The following is a 21444-nucleotide window of genomic DNA, read 5'->3' as shown; positions in this document are numbered from 1 at the left end:
TTTTCTTGTCGCCGCTTGTTTTTCGCCGATTTACCGCGGATCCCATTTTTCTGTAAACTTCCAACTTATATTGTTAACTTTTATATTACGTTCCGAGTTGTGGGTTAGATTTATATGTTGCTTCTTGCGAGGAGGCTATGAATGTACGAGGAGGTAATAATGTGTAATGTGTAATATGTAATGTTTAAAATAGTAGTTTATTGCTGAAGTTAAAACATTTGTGATAAACGTATTTTATAAGTTCATGTTTTATGAAATGGGTTTGCTTCTAATTTTTATATTTTGAACAGAATGCGTGCAATTAGATGACCACAGAACGGAATAGAACGCAGTGCTTAGGTTTAATGGGCCCATACATGGTGACCATAATTGTGTGAATCGCTAGATTTAGAGGAAATAATACAGCTTTAGTAGTGGCATCATTTGAATAAATGAATACATTGTAATCAATTTTAATACTGCAAATGAATAAAAGTAATATTAATCTCAATAAGATCAGATTTCAGAAAATAAGTTTTAACAATTTGTGTCGCGAAGAATTAGTGTAATTTATTTCTATTTAAATATTTACACACCCATAGTGGGTAGAATGTATTAGCGCCATAACATTGTAATAATAACACCTAATTTTGTAACTACATTCTTCCAAATAAATGTAATTTGAATTTGAATTTGAAGTAACAATTTCTTCAGACCGTAAATGCATCCTAACATTTTATTACACTTACAACAAACAAACTTACAACTTTACATAAAAAGTAGTGACCTCAGAAGAACTTCTAAAGTGGATATGAATAATATAATAATACAAGTTATACAACTTTTGCCAACAAGAATTTTATTTTATCTATTTCGCTGCTTGTCATTATATGAAAAAGTTTCCGTAGTAAGTACGAGATGTTTGAAGGGTATACGAAACAACTATTTATTATTATGTTTTCGAAAAAATTTCTTATTTATAATGTTTTAATATTCCGTAGATAACCTTGACTCGAGACTTGTGGAACAAATTTAGAAGTTTGGTAGGTAGGTAATACTTTGTTTTACAAAAGAGAGGAAAAGAAAAACGTTTATTTGTTAACTGGACGTGTTTATAATGATTCCAAATAAATATACATGAAATATCAGATAAACAGTACGGTATATTAGTATAATTGTTATATTTCTTATTGATCCTTTAGATTTCAGAGGTAGTGGTAGTGTATTTTTTTAACAAAAGAAGTAGAAGCACAGTAAAAGTATTCCATGAATAAAATAAATAAAAGCGGTTTGATTGTTTCAAAAAAGTCCCCAGTTTTGAATTGACTACCTATCTTTTGTTATTTCGAATTTAAGGCTTAATTTTTACTCATCTTCACACAAATTCATGTTTTCAATCTTTTTATGGTACAAAGATACATGATCCTCCATTTAGCGAGCTTAATGGGAAGTGGAAAACTATAAATTACGATACCCCTCTAAAAGGATAATCACATGAGCAAATGAGAATATACAGTCCCTAAGTGGGCCCTTAATTGATAAAGCATCCTCCTATATAACGGTGTGCGTGAGACGTATACTGCGTCTGTTTGTAGGTATATTTCTTTTGCCGTTTTAAATGTACCTCTATATAATATATGCATGTGAAAACTTAAAGCTGTCAATGTATTTTTCTTTTAATCGAGCATATTGCATAATACTTCATACAATTCTTAATTATTTAAAGTGTGAATTCGTCGACAACACATGCATTTCTAGAAAATTTTGAGTCAACATTTAAAAAATGTCTGCTTTATAATAGTTAAACTACACTTTTCAGCAGTAAAAAGATGTAAATCACTAGGTACGCAAAGTAAATTATTTCTTTGAAAACAACGAGCTGCTATTGACATTGTTTGCTATACCTATACTTTGCTTTTATTCTTACTTAGGGACGGCGTAAAAGGGTGTTTTTCCCGAAATTCTTCGTTCATCTTCCTGCTGTCATTCGAACATTCCTTTTGTATTCAAATCCTCTTAAATATAATCCTTCTTCATCCCTTTCAACCAAATAGGTTCATTCATTGCTCTTTTAGAAATGATATATTACAATCATACATTAATCTATATACCTCTAATAAAAATGTATCTCCAAATGTGTTGGTAACCGCAAAACTCGAGAACGGCTGAACCGATTTCGTTGATTATTTTTTTATTATATTCCTTGAAGTACGAGGATGTTTCTTATGTAGAGAATGTACCACGGGCGAAGCCGGGGCGGACCGCTAGTAATATAATAAGTACCGTTATTTATGCATTAAAACATTAAGGGTTTAAAAGTATAAATTTTCACCAATATTCACAAAAATCCAGGTGGAAAACTCTCTAAATATTAAACCTTTCAGCAGACGCTCCCGAGGGGCTACATATCAGATAAAACGAATACTCTCACACCTAATAATACGGCATTGGGTGTTATAAAAAGTATATTGACTCCATCGCTTTAAAGGATGAATATCGACAAATATTGGCGTTTAGATGAAGTCACGTAATCTCTCACTCTCATATGTATACATGAAGCTATAATAAACTGCATCAATAACGTCAGGGAATGACATCGTAAAACTGAATTCAATGGAATTGAAAAATTGATGTCGAGTGGAAAAAATCGCTTACCAACTTTCGAAATACGTTTCGGTTATCACTTTTCAGTTTCGAGTTTATAAAAACATATTTTTATATTAGAGTTTGTAAATTTTGCGTAACTCGATTTGGCTAGCTGGAGAGCGAAGTGAAAAGTTGTTATGAAATGTGAGTTTCATAAAAACGAGGATATAAATTATATTTAGGCTGAAGCAGCCAAATCGGGTTCTTCCTGTAGCGAGGCTGACAAAGGCAGAAGGAAGTGTCCTTAGCATGCATTCTTGTGAGCCTTTGTACGTGCGCTTGTGTCGAGATGACGTTATTAGACTGCATACCTGACGTAAAATATAACTGTTTTGTATTACAGCCCATGATCTAAATCATACTTTAATATTGTACATTTTTTTTTAATTTTAAAAATATATTAGTTACGTTGATTTGAATTACAGATTCACTTTTTTGTTTTAAATGATCAATCTTCATTTATTCTGTATAGTGTATACTTACATAAAGTATGTCATATATTTTTACGCAAACAAGATCAGTACACTTAAAACGACGCTATTGTTTAACAAGAAAGAAGCATTAAACGTAAGGGATTTTTGACGTGACAACGTCTTGTATTTCGATAGAGCCGGCTGCACGCACGAATAAACATGACTCATGCGGCGTTTTCTCGCTCTGAGGCGTTCCGTGGCCTTGAAGTGCAAGCGAGAGCGCGGAACGAGCGAGAAAGAAGCACAATCGGACGTTGTCACGTTCAACAGTATCGTCAGTAAACCGACTTTACAGACAACCAATTTTTTTATAAAATATTCAACGCGATTCAATTTGGCAAAGTGTATCCCAGTCCCCTTTGTAAATTTGAAATCGATATGAAAGTTATAGTCACTTCACGAAACTTGTAACGTCTTAGACGCTGTTAAAATTTTATAGACACTTTTTTCCTGGAAAAAATCAATTTAAAAGAAGAAAAGTTAAAAGAAAGGGTCGCTTATCTTCCGGCGGCAGCTGCTGGGCTTGGAAAACAGAGGAGTGTTGAGGATCTCTGTGATTTTATGAAGTCGTTTCTTTGTATTAGCTCAAATGTTGGCTGCAATGTTAATTTCATGACTTTTTACAACGAGACGTTGCGTCGTGATGAAAAATACCTAAGTAGGGACAAGATTGTAATTTGTAATAGAATAAAATTGTTTTAGCACAACGTAAAAACATAAATGATTTGATTTTCTTTTTTGTCTTCAATAGAATTACAAAAAACAAATATGGAAGTTAACCTGAATATAATATGTTTATTTAAACAATTAACAAATGATTTAGGAAATTACGTGCTTGGTACGTGACGTGGAAACTTATTTTTTTTTACTTGAATTCAATAATTTTAATACTTATCCAAAATTCGCAATTCACTTCTAAGTAATTAAAATTTAATGGACTTCAATATTATCTAATAATATATTTCCTAGTCCTATTCAAAATTCAAGCAAAACAATGCGTGCGCTGCTTATAATACGGATTCAAACATTTTTAAAACACCCTATCAATCAAATACATCTGCCAAACAGCGTATAACAACCCTGTATTGTTTTGACGCACACTAACAAACACATCCATCAGCACAGCATACATCGGTAAAAGTGTTAGCACGTCAATGCAATAGTAATGTCAGTATTTGGGATATCTCCCCTGCGGCAGATGTGTTGGCAACCTAACTGTAAATATTCCTAAAATCGAATATTTTTAAAAGAATTTACACATTCATAACGTGTTAACGGCGTTGGTTAAAATGCAACCGAATTTTTGTACACGCTAGCGCCTAGCATAACCTAACCTGCCATTCTCACATCTCTATGTTCATTCAGACAGTTTTTCTATGCCAATGTGTAAAAAAATGATTTAGAAAAAGACTTAAGAATTGAATATGATTATCATTCATATAATAGGTATTATCCTTATACAAATTCAAATTAATACAAAGATTAACAAATAACAATACAACGAATAATACTAATATCCCTATAGAAGATTGAATATACATTTCAGTCGGTATTCAATACGTAGAAAATAGTGGAATATTTACAAATTGTATTAAACTATTTTATACTTATTTTAAAGTTTCTTATCTATGCAAGCACATGCAGTAAGAAGAAGTTATTTGCATCTGTAAGATATTCTTGCATCAGTAGTTGTAAGAATTATTACACTTTACAATTAATTGGAAACACACACATAAACAAAAAAAAAACATTATTTACTACACTGCTATAAAATATCTTCATAGTGAAAGGTAGATTATAATGTTACGGCCCGCTTATTAAGAAATTCTATCCATAATATTTCACATAATACAATAGATTATATTATACCTTCATGTTCTCATATAAAGCTATAAGACAAACAGTTGTTACTGAAACCAGTGAGACATTGTAGGTAGACGAGTTCATGCCCCTTCCTTTGTTACTTACGCACTTGCCAACAAGCTACGAAACTTTCTTGAAAAGCGCATCTAAATAAATAACGAAGATATTTTTAAATAATAATATTTGTCGATTATTTTCTACATATTAATCTACAAATTCTATACAACTTTCAATTGATTTTCGATCAATATTAAATAATATCCACTGTAGTAATAAATATTATTTATAGCACAATATTTGAGTTCATTAGCCAATTGTGAGTAGAACATCGCATAGAGGCCTGATATGCTAGAATAAGTTAAAAATTACAGCGTGTTTTAGACACTAACATGCCACATCCACCTTTCCTTAATTTTCGCGCATCTCAGTTGAAAAGTCATCGGGAAACTCGCAGGGCGCGTCGCACCGGCCGGCGTGTTTTCCCTCAACTCAGTACCGTTTTTGCTGACGACGCGAGAGGGCGCCTCATGCGTTCCGCCTCGCGAACACGTGACTTGTTGCTGACACGATCCATTTAACAAACAAACAAACATCTCACCACGTAATATGTAGCAAACTGCGCTGTCATGAATTTTATTTCGAAACCCCTCTACAACCACGCCAAACTTTTCATGCTCTTAAGTTTTGCATTCGTAATTGTCCTCGCCGGTATTTTGCTCCGTATCAAAACCGAACAATCGCGGATTACAAACGAAACTCAAGAGCCAGACTCCATTCAATACGAGTCCATGATAAATGCGACCGTCTCGGAACCGAGGAAAACGAGGAGAAAAGAATACCTGTACCGCCTTTTGACAAATACGACCCGTTCGCTCATACAAATGGAAATAAAAGCTAGGAGACTGGAGGAAAATATGCGTAGGATTAAGGAGAAGACTGCAGATTTATTGTGGAAAAATAAGGACAAAGCGCTGTGGCAAATTCTGTTTAAAAATATAAGCAGACAAATTTCTATACGTCACGAGTTTCATCAACATTCTAGTTTGCGGAGAATAATGCAAGACAATCACTCACACAGACGCAAGTCTGCGCGTAGAAGTTTTATGTCGCGTAAGCGATGAATTGTGTTAGCTTTTAAATGTATAAATAACTTTATATTTAATTAATATTAAAGAACGATACAAATTGTGACAATAAACTTTAGTTTGAAACAGTTAATCTTTCAAAGACTATGACGGCAAGTGAATACGCGATTTGCAGGCAAAGCACGTACGTAGCATATCTCTGTCTTATTTCAGTAGCTACAATTTTGCTGAAAAGTATCTTCGCCTTCACTGGTTTTAGCGAGGGAATGTTGCATCGAATGATGTCTTTGCTCACGTATCTGGGTAAGGCATAAAGACAATTTGTTTCGTATTGTCAAGCTATACTCACGTTTAACTTATCATTTCAAAAGTACTTTTATTGCTTTCGATTATTTGGAAGATTATTTTTATTATTGTTAGATTTGTTAGCGTCTAACTAAAAAAGCACTAGTTTTTTAATACAGCACTTGACACTGTAGCTAACTCAGGCCCCGGAATCACAGACACAATAGAAAATCTATTGTGTCGTGCACCGATCGGGCCGCTCGGGGCTCAATGGGTTAAAAATCTACCTACTGGTTTTAAAACAGTCCACACTTTATACATTAATGATTAAACAAAATACTTACTATAAATAAAAAAAATTGCGTTGTAAGACATACAATTTACTATATTTCCCATGATGAAATCACATATTCATTAATGGAATTAAAATAACACTGTAGCAAATGTTTGGGCCGTAAAATTCGAGTGTTTTGCACCTAATTACTCAGGCATTAACATACAAATGTATGTAGTGTGTAAGAAAGAGACGGCTATAGAAAGATCGTTTACCGTAATCTTTGAGCGTCGTGTATGTCAGTGATCATTCGACCGGTTATTTATCTGTCAGTTATTTACTCGTGAGTGACAAAATATTGGATATAAAATGTCTTGCTGTAAGTAAATAATATAAAGTATTAACTATTGTAATGTTTAAGCCGTAGTTCTAAAGAGGTATGGAGATAATTCGTCTGCGCGGTTTTATATGCGTTTAAAATTAGTTTTCTTGTTAGTAAACAATACGCTTCATTAGAGCTCAACCAGTTTTATCTGTTATGCGACCTTGATATTATGGAGTTGAGATATTTTTAAAATAAATGTCATTTTGAAAAATAACTCTATTTTAGCAGAAATGAAACTGAAATTTTGTAACCAGAATGTAGTGTTTATTTAGTCAATTATTAGGTTACTTCAGTCATAGTAAATAAGGACCGGTTTGTGTAACATGGTCATGTAAGCAATTTTTGAAATACGAAAATATTTTGAATTCCTGTCTGGGCTCCGGAGATAAACATAAATATATCACTATAATTATATTAATAACAAAAACATTTACTATTTAGGTCCATTACCTACATGTGAGCAGAATTGAATTATTTTATCGATATATCAGCGTTTGTTTGACTTGTCACGAGACGAGTTGTATCGAATTTATCAGTACTTTAAACCAATTTAAATAAACATATGATAACAATATTATGTTTGTTAAAAATAGATAAACTTTACATTGGTTTGCTATGTGTATTCTTCGTATATTGCTCGCATTGTTTTCTTTCGCTGAATTATTCAGAATAATATTTACAGCTACACCCCTTTTTATTATTTCTAAGTCTATAAAGTTTATATTTCGTTCAAATTAAGTATTTTATAAATATTTCTATGCTCATCGGTTGTAAAGGTTTTTGTAATTCTAAAACAGGTGATGTTTATTAAATACTAGCTGCTCCGCGCGGTTTCACCCGCATTGCTCCGCTCCTGTTGGTCCTAGCGTGATGATATATAACCTATAGCCTACCTCGATAAATGGGCTATCTAACACCGAAAGAATTTTTCAAATTGGACCAGTAGTTGATGAGATTAGCGCGTTCAAACAAACTCTTCAGCTTTACAATATTAGTAATTAGTATAGATGTGTATATTTGCAATCATTTATAAATATAAATGCTGTAAGCCTTCAAAATATATTATTTCGTTCCGACCATATTCATTAAAAACCTAAGAAAACAGTACCAAAGAAATCTTTGTTGACATTCTTTCTCAATAGGTTTTTTCAGAGGCGGTAACCTACTTGAAAAGCTATCAGGAACTTCTATCAAAGATATAAAGACGCTTTTATATACCGCTACCTGATGGGTTCTTAATAAAAAATGACCCAAGCTTGTCAATTGAAAAGAAATATCTTTGGGGATAATGAAATGTGTACTTAACTTTTAATATGGATGAGGAATAGGATTATTCATAGAGCGGATATATTATTGAATTTCATGAAAAATTTTGATTTTTAAAAATACGGATAAAAAGATAAATGTATACAAATGACACTGTTTGAAAAAGTATGTGGTTATTTTGTGTGAAAATCAATAATCGCAGTTATGATGAGGCCTAATTATTATTTGTTATTTTTCCACTGTTTTCGTAATTACTTTTGTCTATTAGTATATTTTGCAGCTTCTTCTCTTATAATAAAATGCATCATAAAAAATGAAATCATGTATGCTACGTGCATTCAGCTAACTACAGATAAAACTGAACTGAATTATTTTTAGAAGATAAAACATACATAAGTGGTAAAGCACCAAGTATTCATATTGTTTTATTTATTTTACTTGCTATGGTATATGTATATGTCACAGCCAAAATTTGAATTGTATGTGTGTAGTAGGTATATAATAGCGCTATTATGAGTGGAATAAAAATAGACCATTAAACTGAAGTATTCTTATAGAATAAATCTATTAACATACAATAACCTTAATTTATTTGAATACTCGAATTGAAAACAGTATTCATAAATATTAAAATAATTTTATATTCGTGTTCACCTCATTAACCATAATTGAGCACATATTTGCTTTTATAAGTTACACTGCGAAATTTACTTTAATGTTTTCATGTGCCATTCATTAACTGATGATTCATTCATTAAATAATATGTTTTGTCTAATTCATTTTTTACAATTAAATATTTTTCTTTTTTAATTTTGTTTATGCCAGGAAAAGTATAGAAAACTGGTATGATATATTTTAAAAACACTGTTCAACAAACAGATTACATTTAAAAACATTGTATTCATAATTAATTATGAGAAAAGGGGTGAGTAAGCGCTTTTTAATATATTTATTACATACTAAAAGGAACTTATCAACTGTTTCATCAAAACAGAATAGATAACCTTTAAATAAAACTAAAATAATTATTTTTACTTTATTTATTATTATCTATTGTAACGAATCACGTTCCTACGATAACGCAAAAGATGAAGTTAATTTACCCTGTTTTCATTATGGCGTATCTTCTCTACTTGCCTGTAATCAATTCTAACAATATTTAAATTTTGTATTTATGCAACAACTCTGTAATTTATTATATTATTACCGTGAATAAAGAAATGGTTATAAAAACCTTAAGGATCATGTTTTTCAAGATAAAAAAGCTTTCCTGATATAATAAACCAATAACGATCGTGATGTTTTATATTGTAATTTGTTAAGGCCCTTTTATCCTATATTTTTTACAACTTAACTTTATAGTTATAACCTACTTTTTGTAGACAATATTTTAAGAAAATCTTCCAGTATGTCGTCAAGAGAGTCGTAAAATGTGGGATAAGACAGACGTTCTGATTTTAGGTGTTATTATCTAATAAATAATAGAGATTAAATTAAACTGTGCATAGTACAAAATCAACACAAGTCTATGAGAACTATAGATGTTAAACGACCTTCGCAAAAGCATTAATTAATGTCCGTAAAACGCAAACTCATATGGACATTCGTAATTTAAAGGCGCGTGATTGTGGCGGTAACAAAATTACGATGCGTGTTAAGTTAAGGATGCATATTCGTATGATAAACAAACAATAGCCGACTGATGAGATTACACAACACAAAGGAGTAATTTATATGCAGGCATTACCTGACGCGATTACAGAAGCGAGGGACGCTCCCTCCATGTTAGTAATTGAATAATTTTAGCATTCGCTCTGTTTATTTTTAGTTTGATAACCTCAAAATTCATTATTTTGTATTTTTGATGTAAATTTTAATAATGTATAAAAGGTCTTAGCTTTAATTTCTCTTTTTAAATTTATCGGGTGTAAATTTTTGGCAAACATTCTGGCTTCTTCATTAGGCGGACGGGTCTGCACAGAGAGAGCAGCCTCGCGAGGCAACTCGGTCAGGCACATAACTCGGCCGAGGAAAATGACAAATGTCATTTTCTTTGTGGAAAAACCCATTTTATGATGCCCCTACCGACACCGTACGTTACCTACGTTTAACGACAAATAAAATAAATAAGAAATGGCAAGTTTATACCTTTATTGTATAACGGGATAAGCGCATTTATTTTCAGATTTCGGTCGCCTGTCAGACATTGTTATTTGTTTTATTAGATCTGTTCGAAGATTGGAGACAAGATCTCATAGTTCTTAAGGTTGATGCCTATAAAGAAGTAACGTAGTATTCAAGGAATCATCTATTAGTTAGTATTAAAATATAAAAGTAAGTAATATTTCTGCTTAATAAATATTAAAGCAGACATCTTGCTTGACATGCACTTTAAGAATTTAACATTTAAGTACTTTTCTACATTTACACTAAATGTAACAACAACATTTTTTATACGACGTAATAACATTAATATGTTTGCATCTAGTTAGCGTGTAATTATCAAGTTGTGAATATTGAATACAGAGTGATTGAGTGCTAGATTAAAATAATAATCTCATTAGTCATAAACCTATATAATTCATTGCTAGTATAAATCATGGGAGCCTTATTATTATATTACAGCTAAGGGAATGTGATTGAGTGGCGGATTCATTTATATTTCTGTTGAGTCCCGTATCAGCTTACTTCCAAGCGCGTTTTTGACAGCACCCTAATTTTTCAAACATTCTTCAAGACAGAATTACTCCGCGTTACTTTTGAGAATGTATAAGTACCTTTAGTAGTTTTTATACTGATCATCAAATGACGTTTCATTTTCAGGCGGTACAGTGTAGGTAGTATAAAACAAATCTCTTTACCCTAACCCAGCTCAATATTATAAACAAGTCTATATAACTGCGTTAAAAACAACCGACTTCAAACTTGCACTTGACCTTGAACAAACCTTTTCCTTTTTTTGAAGTCGGTTAAAAATAAATAAATAATGAAGTTCAAATTAAAACCTTCAATTTTGCATTGTACAAATAATAATAGTTATAAAAGTATAACCATTGAAAATAGAAAATATGCACGGAGCACAGATAATAATTATAATACTATTAATAGCCTAGTACACGTAGTGATCAACTCACGTATATTTTAATACGTATCTAATTCTGTATGGTTGATTGTGTGGTTCAGCAGAAGTTCTAGTACATTCTGATACTTTACAACCGCAACAGTACCTTACCCAACATTAACTTCTCATATAATAATCACGTGTACATAAAAGATTATCCCACAGGCAAGGGTCCCGGGTACGCGACGCCATTAGATGCATTTCACAATGGCCCTAGAGAAGACCTTCTGTACGTGATCTGTGTGCAGCCAGATAAAACTAAACAAGACTACATATCTACTGTGGACGTGGATCCCGAATCTCCCACTTATTCACAGGTACATTTTGTTATTACAATTTTGTTAAATAAGCAAAAGAAAAATTCGCTCGCAGTACTAAGTACATATTTCTTAATAATACAGTGATGTTCTTTTAATGTTGAATTCGTAATTGAAGAAAATGGATTTACACACAAGATGGGTTCTTATATTGTGTAAAATAAACTAATGTGTAAAAGCCGTTACTTAATTTTATGTCATAAAAATCTGTATTCAGACAAATTACTAATAAAAGATTTCATGAGATTAAAGATTGAATTATTGATGCAGATTAGTATACCCACAATGAAGAGGGGAAAAATAAAAAAACGACTTACTTCAAAAGAGTTATTAGCTATTTGCAATCATATTCGGCACCCTCCTTACAGCTAACAAAACCTCGTTAACCGTATTGCAGTCCAAACAAAATAATATTGAATTTCGCAAATAGAAACTGCGAGGCGAGAGAGCACGTATTTTTTGCAATCGATATATTTGTAAGACTGAGATTGCATGTTCGAACTAAACCCCCTGTCCAAACGTCGATAGAATGAACCAATATTTGCAGTGAACTATTCGCCCGAATGAAAACTCGACCGACTTGAACTTCATGCTTATCGGATTTTAGTATTGCCAATGCTTTTTATTTACACGTAAAGCAACCGTATTTCCTAAATGTATTGTCAGTGGCGTAGCTAAGGGGACTAGGGCCCTGGTGCATAGGGAAAGAATCGGGCCCTCCTCCCCTCTTTCCGCGTAGTTTGAACTTATATTTGCCTTCAAAATTATTGATAAGAATAAGAATAGAAAACAGTAGGTAAGTGAACTTATCCCTAGTAACTAGGCTAAATCCATACGTCGTCTCTATTAGAATCTCCATGTGTTTAATAGAAGAAAAAGGGAATAAATAAACAACGACGCACATGACAATATAGAATATTATCCCTAGTAGGCTAAATCCATACGTCGTCTCTATTAGAATCTCCATGTGTTTAATAGAAGAAAAGGGGAATAAATAAACAACGACGCACATGACAATATAGAATATTTATTGTACAGATGAGATTAATTAATGAAAAAAACGATTTTCAACAGAATTCCCCTATAATTTCAATTTTTGCGAATTCGTCTATAATTTCACTCAAATCCAAGTTTGATGCCGCCTCATTTTCTATTGCAATTAACGATAAATGTCGGAGGCGATCTTGTCGAATGCTGTTTCTTAAACAAGTGATAACTGCGTTAAAAACAACCGACTTCAAACTTGCACTTGCAAAATTTACAAATACCTACAGACAAAAATGCTCATAAAATAAAAACTACTGGGCCTATCCGAATAAAATTTTTATGGGACCAATTCGACACCATCCCGCATCGAACAAAAAAAGAATCACGTAAATCGGTTCAGAAACCTCGGAGTAATCGGTGTACATACATAAAAAAAAAAAAAATATATACCGGCCGAATTGATAACCTCCTCCTTTTTTTTGAAGTCGGTTAATAATTTTTAATAATCTTCAGTTTACTGAAAGATCTTTCTGCTGCCGCGGAAGTAACAGGAATTGTATGAAACAGTAGCATCGCTGTATACACTTCCGTTAGGTCACATTCGAGCACGCCAAATTTTGTTAAAATTTCTTTGCAAAGCTGGCGAATATTATTATCCATATATATCCATCTATAGATATATCCATCCAACCATAATCATCTGTCGACCTATCGATAAAGCTATCGACAATCCTTCCGTAACTATTCAAATACACAAATACCAATCATCATCCGTATGAATTGTTTTTTTTTTATTAGAAAAATTTTTTTTTTGAAAGCTGAGGTTTGAGGGCCCCCTGAGCTCCGGGGCCCTGGTGCACTGCACCACCTGGCCATATGATAGCTACGCCACTGTGTATTGTTACAATGTTCTTGGTTACTCAGTTGTAGCTAACATACGATTTATTGCATGACTCTTTGTAATATTTATAATACCTTCAGTGTAAGCCTAGAGCTTTATTTATCGCGCGCAAAAATTATTATTTATTAATTGTTATTTCCAAATCTCGATATTCATGTTCGAAAGTATAATCAGTGTAGTCGTTTCGAACTAAAATTATGTATAATACGAGTAATGATTTTACATCTGAATTATGATTTTATCGTGTGCGGTGTGACATTTGTACGTTTTGGAAAGCCCATGTTTCTGGAGATGATATAGGTTCCTAACAATACACCGAATTGCTAGTTGAATATAAATGAATTCGCTCATTATCTTAAACCTGATAAAATAAAAATGGGTACCTTCTGTGTCTGAAAAGCTTTCGCTTAAGCATAGAAAATTGTTTTACACAATTAAGTATTCAAAAAAGACTACACAGTCTCTATTTGCATAGTCAACATACAATAATTATTCTACTGTTACATCCATACTAATATTATAAATGCGAAAGTAACTCTGTCTGTCTGTCTGTCTGTTACTCAATCACGCCTAAACTACTGAACCAATTTGCATGAAATTTGGCATGGAGATATTTTGATACCCGAGAAAGGACATAGGCTACTTTTTATTGCGAAATATGTACCACGGGCGAAGCCGGGGCGGACCGCTAGTTGTTTATAAATGTCTAAAGTATATAATAAATAGAATTATGTCCAACGCTCGCTCGGTATAGAACGGTGTTCTAGCTAGACAATAACAGCGAGTAATCCAGAAGGATTTCAGGATTTAACTCGGAAAAGTATCATTGTGTCGGACCAGCGCAGTACAGATCTAAATTAACAAGCGTAATGCAACACACCGATGAATCACAGTTAAGTTATTTGTAAATGGTATTAGCTTTTATTTGTTTCTATTCTAGTAGATTCTGAGTGAAAATGTATGTTAAGCTCTTCGTGGTGTAGGAGAAAATTTATTAAGTTTGTATTGCTGTATGTTTTGACTTTTTACAGAACATCTCTAATATCATTCAGGGTAACTTAGTCTACAATAAAATCATTGATAGTGTTATTTATGTATGTAATGTAATCCTTCCATACTTATCAAATAGTTAGAATAGTTTGTAGAGTAATCTGTGGTTGTTTAAGTACATTATTAAAGTATGTGCATCTATTTAATTATGTACTTATTCTTACCGAATTAGTAATCAAAGTTGAAAAACTACAGGTAATTCATCGTACATATACCGGTACGATAGAGGATGAGTTACATCACAGCGGCTGGAACGTCTGCTCAAGCTGCTTCGACAAGCCCGAGCTGAAGAGGGACATGCTTGTGTGTCCAAGCCTTCATTCTAGTAACGTTTTTGTGCTTAATGTGGGGACTAATCCTAGAAAACCGGAGCTTCATAAGGTGAGTTTTATGTTTGCCAATATTAGAAATATATTTGCGATATTCTATCTGAATTATTTAAATAGATTTTGTATTTTATAACGAATTATTTAATATGGCTTTTCTTATTATTTAATATCGACTAAATTGCTAAAACAATAATTCAGTAAGTATTTTTATAAAAAACATAACTATGAGGAAATCGGAGACTGTTGAAGTTGGTACAACAAATATTTTCTAAGCCCGTTATATTTACAGGTGAGAAAATGAAACGAACGGAAATGAAATATATCGAATCAATTGATTTGATACGATATGTTTTCAATACAATATATTTTACTTTTTTTCTATGGTTATATGTGTTTTCAAAGAATATGCGTTCAATTAACATGAGGTTAAAGAAGTAAAGTACATTTTTATAGCGCTAAAGCGCTTATGCTGGTCTATAAAGTTTCTATTGCGGTTCCATACTTAAGAACTCGATGTTCGTACAGTCGCGGACACAAGCTGAATCTTGTTTGCGAACTCATAAAACTGAATTTTCATGTCAACGAATCGAGGGAACTTTTGTAATTTCCACTTTTTACAGCGATTCCTAGTTCGCAACTTTCGCGGTGATGGCTTTTGACGTGACAGATTTTCGGGTAGTTTAATATACTTGGATATTTATATTTGATATACCTATCCACATTTTTAGTGGGAAGCAAACCTTAACACCAATTTGTGAAACTGTAACATAATTAAGTTCTTCAAATTCTACATTTAAATGATAAAGAAAGGTGTTGGTATTGAATATTGATGCATACCGTTATGATTTAAAGTCGTAAATAGTTATTTGTTTATCTCTTCATTTATAAAATCATCCATTATTATTCCCATGTGTGTTAATTAGGTCATTAGTGCTTTTTTTTCACCAATACGATTAAAAAATATTGCAACTAGTAACTCATCAAGAGCCTCCCGAATTAAACTGCGATTACATTTATTACATGTAGCCAATAAAACAATTTACGTAAAATGTACGCAAAGCAATAATTGTTAATTGCCGGTCCCAATTAAGTCGTTCATCAACTAGAGCGCAATAATTATTCAGTGGCACATAGTTCACAAGTGAAATTACGGCTACCTAGAACTCATCTAGGATCCATCTACAAACTTGGAACATTTTGGTCCATGTCAAACTAGTTATTTGGGCGAGAACTGAGCATAAATTGCGTCCTATTTAACCTTTTATTTCCCTTTACAGAATACGAGATCAGGGCATTATTCGTGTAATAAAAAGTATAGCTGTTATTCGGTTATCGACTCTTTTTTTATAGAGGTCACCCATATGGTATTCTAAATCTGATACAAAACATTCTAAATGTAAAACTTTAGTTGTATTTCATAGGACCAAAATAAACACTGAACTACCATAGAATACAATATAATATTATACAATAATAATATTTGCTTCATGTAAAATAGCAAAGTACTTTGATACTACGTAAGATCATAAGATCTATTTTTACAGGTTTCTCACGAACTCCTCTAAGCAAAATAACAAACTAAAACTTGTAACGTACCTCCCGTAAGTTTAGTATCTGTGCAAGCCGAAGTTCGGAAGTATTACCTAATCGAAGGTTAGCATTAAAGCAATTTCATCGTACCGTAACATGTTGAACGAACTTTGTCGAGAGCGTCTTATCGCCTCCCAATATCTTTTTCATAGTGTGTTCATGCTCCGAAAATCTCATTACCAGGTAATCGATGGCTCTGAAATGAGGTCGTTCAACTGCAGTTTCCCGCACTCGGTACACTGCCTAGCGACCGGCGAAGTCATGATTTCGACTATGGGCGATAGGGATGAAAATGGGAAAGGCGATTTTGTGCTCATTGATTCGAAGACGTTGAAAGTGACAGGTACAGGCATACTTTGAATGTTTGAGATTGTGTCATAAATGTTCATTTATGCGTGATTGCTTTAATTAAATTTACGGACCAGAGTTAAATCAGAACATTAAATCATGATAATTTTATAAATGTTACATGAAATTAAATATAATTATATAAAAGATATGGTCAATATTGTGATATTATTTAATCGTTTTTTCTTTAAATTTTGCTTACATAAAGCATATCGTGAACTTATGTCATTTTTAGGTTCTTGGGCCAAAGGAGAAAAGAAAGCGAAATTCGGATATGACTTTTGGTATCAACCGTACCACGATGTTATGATAGCCACCGAGTGGGGATCACCAAAACATTTCAAATCGTACGATTTTTCTCTTAATATTATAAATTCAAAGAACAGCTTTTTCATTAATTTATTCATATTAAAGTCACGAAAAGTCCAATATGACATTCAAACGTTAGACGTTTATTCGCAATCTTGATTTCTGAAAAACCGAAACCATTTATTTCTCCAGAGGATTCCATCCAGATGACCTGTCTAACCCGGAGAGATATGGGACATGCTTGAATTTTTACAAATGGTCGACGCACGAGTTAATACAAGTCATAGATTTAGGAATAGAAGGGTGTGCACCCCTTGAGACTAGATTTCTCCATAATCCTAAAGCCGCCGAGGGATTTGTGGGGTGCGCGGTACAGGGGAATGTGTACAGGTAAGAAATATGGCTCGGATATAATTAAGTACCTTATTTTATCCCCGGATACATAGAACAGTCGTTGCTTTGAATTAATATTTCAGATTCTACAAAAATGATACCGGATTATGGAGTGCTGAAAAAGTGATCGATGTTCCACCAAAAACTGTTTTGCGAGATGGTGTCGAAAGCAAGATTAATGGTAAGATGAACAATAATTTAGAACATGAAATTTACTGTGCTGCGGTAAATTTTGAGGAACTTATAGTCTTGTGTTGTTTCTTTTAGCTTTGATAGGTGATATTCTTCTTTCCCTGGACGATAAATACCTTTATCTATCATGCTGGTTGCACGGTGATGTGAGACAGTACGACGTATCTGACACAAAGAACCCAAAATTGACTGGCCAAGTATTCCTTGGCGGCCAAATAGCAAACCACAATTTGGAGGTCGTCGATGATAAAGAGTTGAAGGTATTTTCTCATTTTCATTGCGAATGACGCTTCAAATTAATGTTTCATGACTTCACACAATTACCTTTTCGCTGTGTCATTCCTTTCATTTCAGTTTACCCTTTGTTCGTTAAATTACTTTCAACGGCTTTACGCAATCCAATATTTTGTTTCGCAGTTTTTACGATTATTTGTTTTGTTCGAGCGATTAACTTAGTATTGCAGGCATTGGTTATTAATGTTCTTTTTTGTATTGTGGGTATTGGAATAAAAATATTGCTGTGTTGGTAACGTTTTAGAAAATTTATTGTGTTTATAGTAGGTACTTTTACAAACATTTAAATGTTTGCTTTTTCGGAAAATGCATTATTCTTTTTTTGTTATTATTATAATATTATCTGTGTACACTATTTATTAGTAATTTTGTTGAACAATGCCTTAAAACTGTAACTTTAACATAAACCTTTCGAAAATAAAACAATCGCTTTACAAAGACGAGTTAAAATTAGAGAAATCCTCATAACGTTTGATTGATTCTATACTTGTCCCATTTGAAACATTGAATATTTCATATCTAGGAGCCGTCAAAGCCTGTCACAATAAAGGGTAAAAGGCTTTATGGCAGCCCTCAAATGTTACAACTATCTCTGGATGGAAAGCGCTTGTACGTCTCTTCGTCGCTTTATTCTCCGTGGGACAAACAATTCTACCCTCAAATGGTTAAAGAGGTATGTTATGATAATATACTCGTGTGTGTGTGAGGCTTTATTCTATAGGCATGAAAATTACATAACTGAGCCTCATATGTAAGGTAAGTGTATGTTTGATAAAAGACGTTACCAAATTTTTGTTATGGTGTCTTGTTTTGGATTTTAAGAAAATATTTTTTTTAACTTTAAGTAATAATATTTTTGAATAGCTGATCATTTTGTATACTTATTAATTACTTCACGTTTTTGTAAATCATTTCACCTTTAATATTATAAACCTTGACCTCTTATAATTATTTAAGTCATAAATTGACGGCAATTAATTAAATTCTGTAACGCGCTTATAAAAGGGTTTACAGATTAAAATACGGTAACAAATTTAATATTTATTTAGGTATACAACCGCCTGGTAACTAGTAGTAGATAATGTGTACACTTAAAAACTATGTAAGAGAATATAGGGTCACAGAAACGTAGAATTCCGGCGCTTTATTAAACATTACACGGCTCCACATGTGAAGGTCCAAGACAAAGTATTTTATTTGTAGGTATATACCAGCAGTTTTCTCCCAAGCGGGCCGCAATACGGATGCCTTATATTTAATATCGGACTAACTCCAGTTTTATGTATCCTTTGTAGGAATTACAATATTGTATTTTCGTTTTACCTACTAAGTATGTATGTTTTATTTTTGTTCCTTTCTTCCTGTAAAATATGGCGGTTTGTTGCCAGTCGGTTTTAATTCATGTTTGACAAATTATTTTGTATGTGTCTCTTATATATATTCGTATCAGAATTTGCACACGATTAAGCAGTATTTTATTGTGATTATAATATGTGTTTAAATATATCAATATCATAACAGTAATGCCAGTCAATATCACTTTATATGTAGAGATTTAAATGGATAAGATAGAAATAGGTAAATGAATATGGTAGGAACTAGGGAAATCGACTTAATTAACTTCCTGAAGGCGATAGTATAATGAAAATTGATTAATTAATGTTAGATATACACTGGGATAACGATTTTCTTTCTCTTGACCAGGGCGGGTGGATTGTGAAGATAAATATTGACAGGGAGAATGGAGGAATGAAGTTGGATGAAGACTTTCTCGTTCATTTTGGGAACGAACCTAATGGTCCTGTGCTACCGCATGAAATAAGGTATGATATTGCTTTAATTTGAGTAGGTAAAATAATTATAAATATATCCTTTTCTTTATAGCAGTTCACGAATTTTTGTATACCTAGTCATTATTGTAACATTTCAAAAATTAAAGATGTTTATTGCTTCTCATATCACATTACATTGGATTACACAGTACATTACAGTTGGTAATGGTTCTTACAAGAAAGCAAAAGGCTGCGTCTCAGTTAATGCTGTCCAAAACAGCGCTGTTTTTCAGACGCCCCTGATAATAGAATATAATATAGAGTATAATATTTTTTTTAATAAAAGTCACAATTAAGCACATGCTTATGTCAATAAAATATTTTAATAATGATGCCATTATATTCTCATTTATGCAAACTTATTCTTTTATTACAGGTATCCCGGCGGTGACTGCACCTCCGACATATGGCTTGCAAAAGACTAAACACGAGAACGCGTGCCAACATTATTTTTATATAAAATCGTATAAATTTTCATACAATGTAATCCAATCATGTAACCTAATACAATAAGATCGTTTTGTATAAAGTTTGAAAGCCAAATACAAGTGTAATATTCCGTGATTTATTTTCGTATTTCCTGTCAGCGGATCCCAAATGAAACATTCATTTTACCGATGTACAACTTTGTTTTTCGTGTAAAACTTGTTTTATGATAGGTACAGGACGTTCGCTTCAACAAATAAGTAAACAATTTTGTAACGTTTTGTCTTTTTTCTAGAAAGTGTAGCTGTTTTTTTAGAAATCAGATCTGTTATACGGTACCAGTTGAAAACAAATACGTGTAGACTGTGGGTACTGTAGACTTAAATGCGAATGAATAACGATTTTGACTATGCAATATGTTAACAGTCCTACTCAAAGTGTGGCGATTGACGAAGCAAGGGATCTCAGAGCCTGAAAGTTCAAAATACGCAAAGTTTTGTACTAAATAAAACTTATTCTGGCTATGCAGTGGAAAAATACGAATGACAAAAGTTTAAATATTACGAATTTCCTCATAATTATCATAGTCACTATAAAGACTTATTTGGCTTCTCAATAATATCATCTGCAATAGTACTTAGAACTTAGAAAAATGTTTTTGAAAGAGCTTAAAAATATTCCATTGAATATTGGGTGGTCAACGTGACACAACCAAAACAAATATATCTTCAGATCTCAAACATATTTCAGCCAAATCGATGGCAAATGGGATTTAAGATTGTTTTCAAGATAATGAAGGGCTTAAAAGGGTTCAAACTTTCAAGTGGCATTAAGATAGCCCTTACAATGGCAATGGCCGCTGTTTGCAATACGACAATATTTAATTATTCACAGAGTTTCCCGTTGGAGAGGTTTAATGTAAATTACTATCAACCACTAAGCTATTTATACAGGTTTATTTTGAGATCTCGTCATTAAGCTGGTGAAAGTTATTTATCTCTTTAAAGTGAAGGTAACAAAAAATACAAGTACTGTAGAAATTATCACTTGATATTCCATTTACAAGAGCGAATATGAAATAATCTATCAAAATATAGG

General features: G+C 32.6%; 1 protein-coding gene across 2 annotated transcripts; it reads left to right on the top strand.

The window, feature by feature from the left end:
- The first annotated feature begins 6312 nt into the window (after positions 1–6312).
- Positions 6313–20484, top strand: LOC123694465 (methanethiol oxidase). 2 transcript variants are annotated; one of them, XM_045639912.1, is made up of 11 exons: positions 6313–6349; positions 11544–11695; positions 14829–15014; positions 16736–16895; positions 17136–17247; positions 17402–17599; positions 17686–17783; positions 17870–18054; positions 18612–18761; positions 19793–19911; positions 20297–20484. In XM_045639912.1, the coding sequence occupies exons 1-11, from the start codon at positions 6313–6315 to the stop codon at positions 20343–20345; spliced, it is 1446 nt and encodes a 481-aa protein (XP_045495868.1). In that variant the 3' UTR covers positions 20346–20484. The 2 variants fall into 2 exon arrangements, with proteins under 2 accessions (XP_045495868.1, XP_045495869.1); XM_045639913.1 differs by lacking the exon at positions 6313–6349 and adding an exon at positions 6863–6984.
- The last annotated feature ends 960 nt before the right edge of the window (positions 20485–21444 follow it).

The sequence above is a fragment of the Colias croceus genome, chromosome 9 (assembly GCF_905220415.1).
Source record: "Colias croceus chromosome 9, ilColCroc2.1".
Taxonomy (NCBI): domain Eukaryota; kingdom Metazoa; phylum Arthropoda; class Insecta; order Lepidoptera; family Pieridae; genus Colias; species Colias croceus.
Note: the sequence above shows the minus strand (reverse complement) of the source record. Positions and strands in the feature narration are given on the sequence as shown.

What these genes read in the sequence shown, in the direction of transcription:
- LOC123694465 (XM_045639912.1), top strand. Translation starts at nt 6,313, where the DNA reads ATGTTGCATCGAATGATGTCTTTGCTCACGTATCTGG. An exon ending in TCGATGATAAAGAGTTGAAG is followed by an intron (nt 18,055 to 18,611) that starts GTATTTTCTCAT and finishes TTTCATATCTAG; the next exon opens with GAGCCGTCAAAGCCTGTCAC. An exon ending in GTGCTACCGCATGAAATAAG is followed by an intron (nt 19,912 to 20,296) that starts GTATGATATTGC and finishes CTTTTATTACAG; the next exon opens with GTATCCCGGCGGTGACTGCA.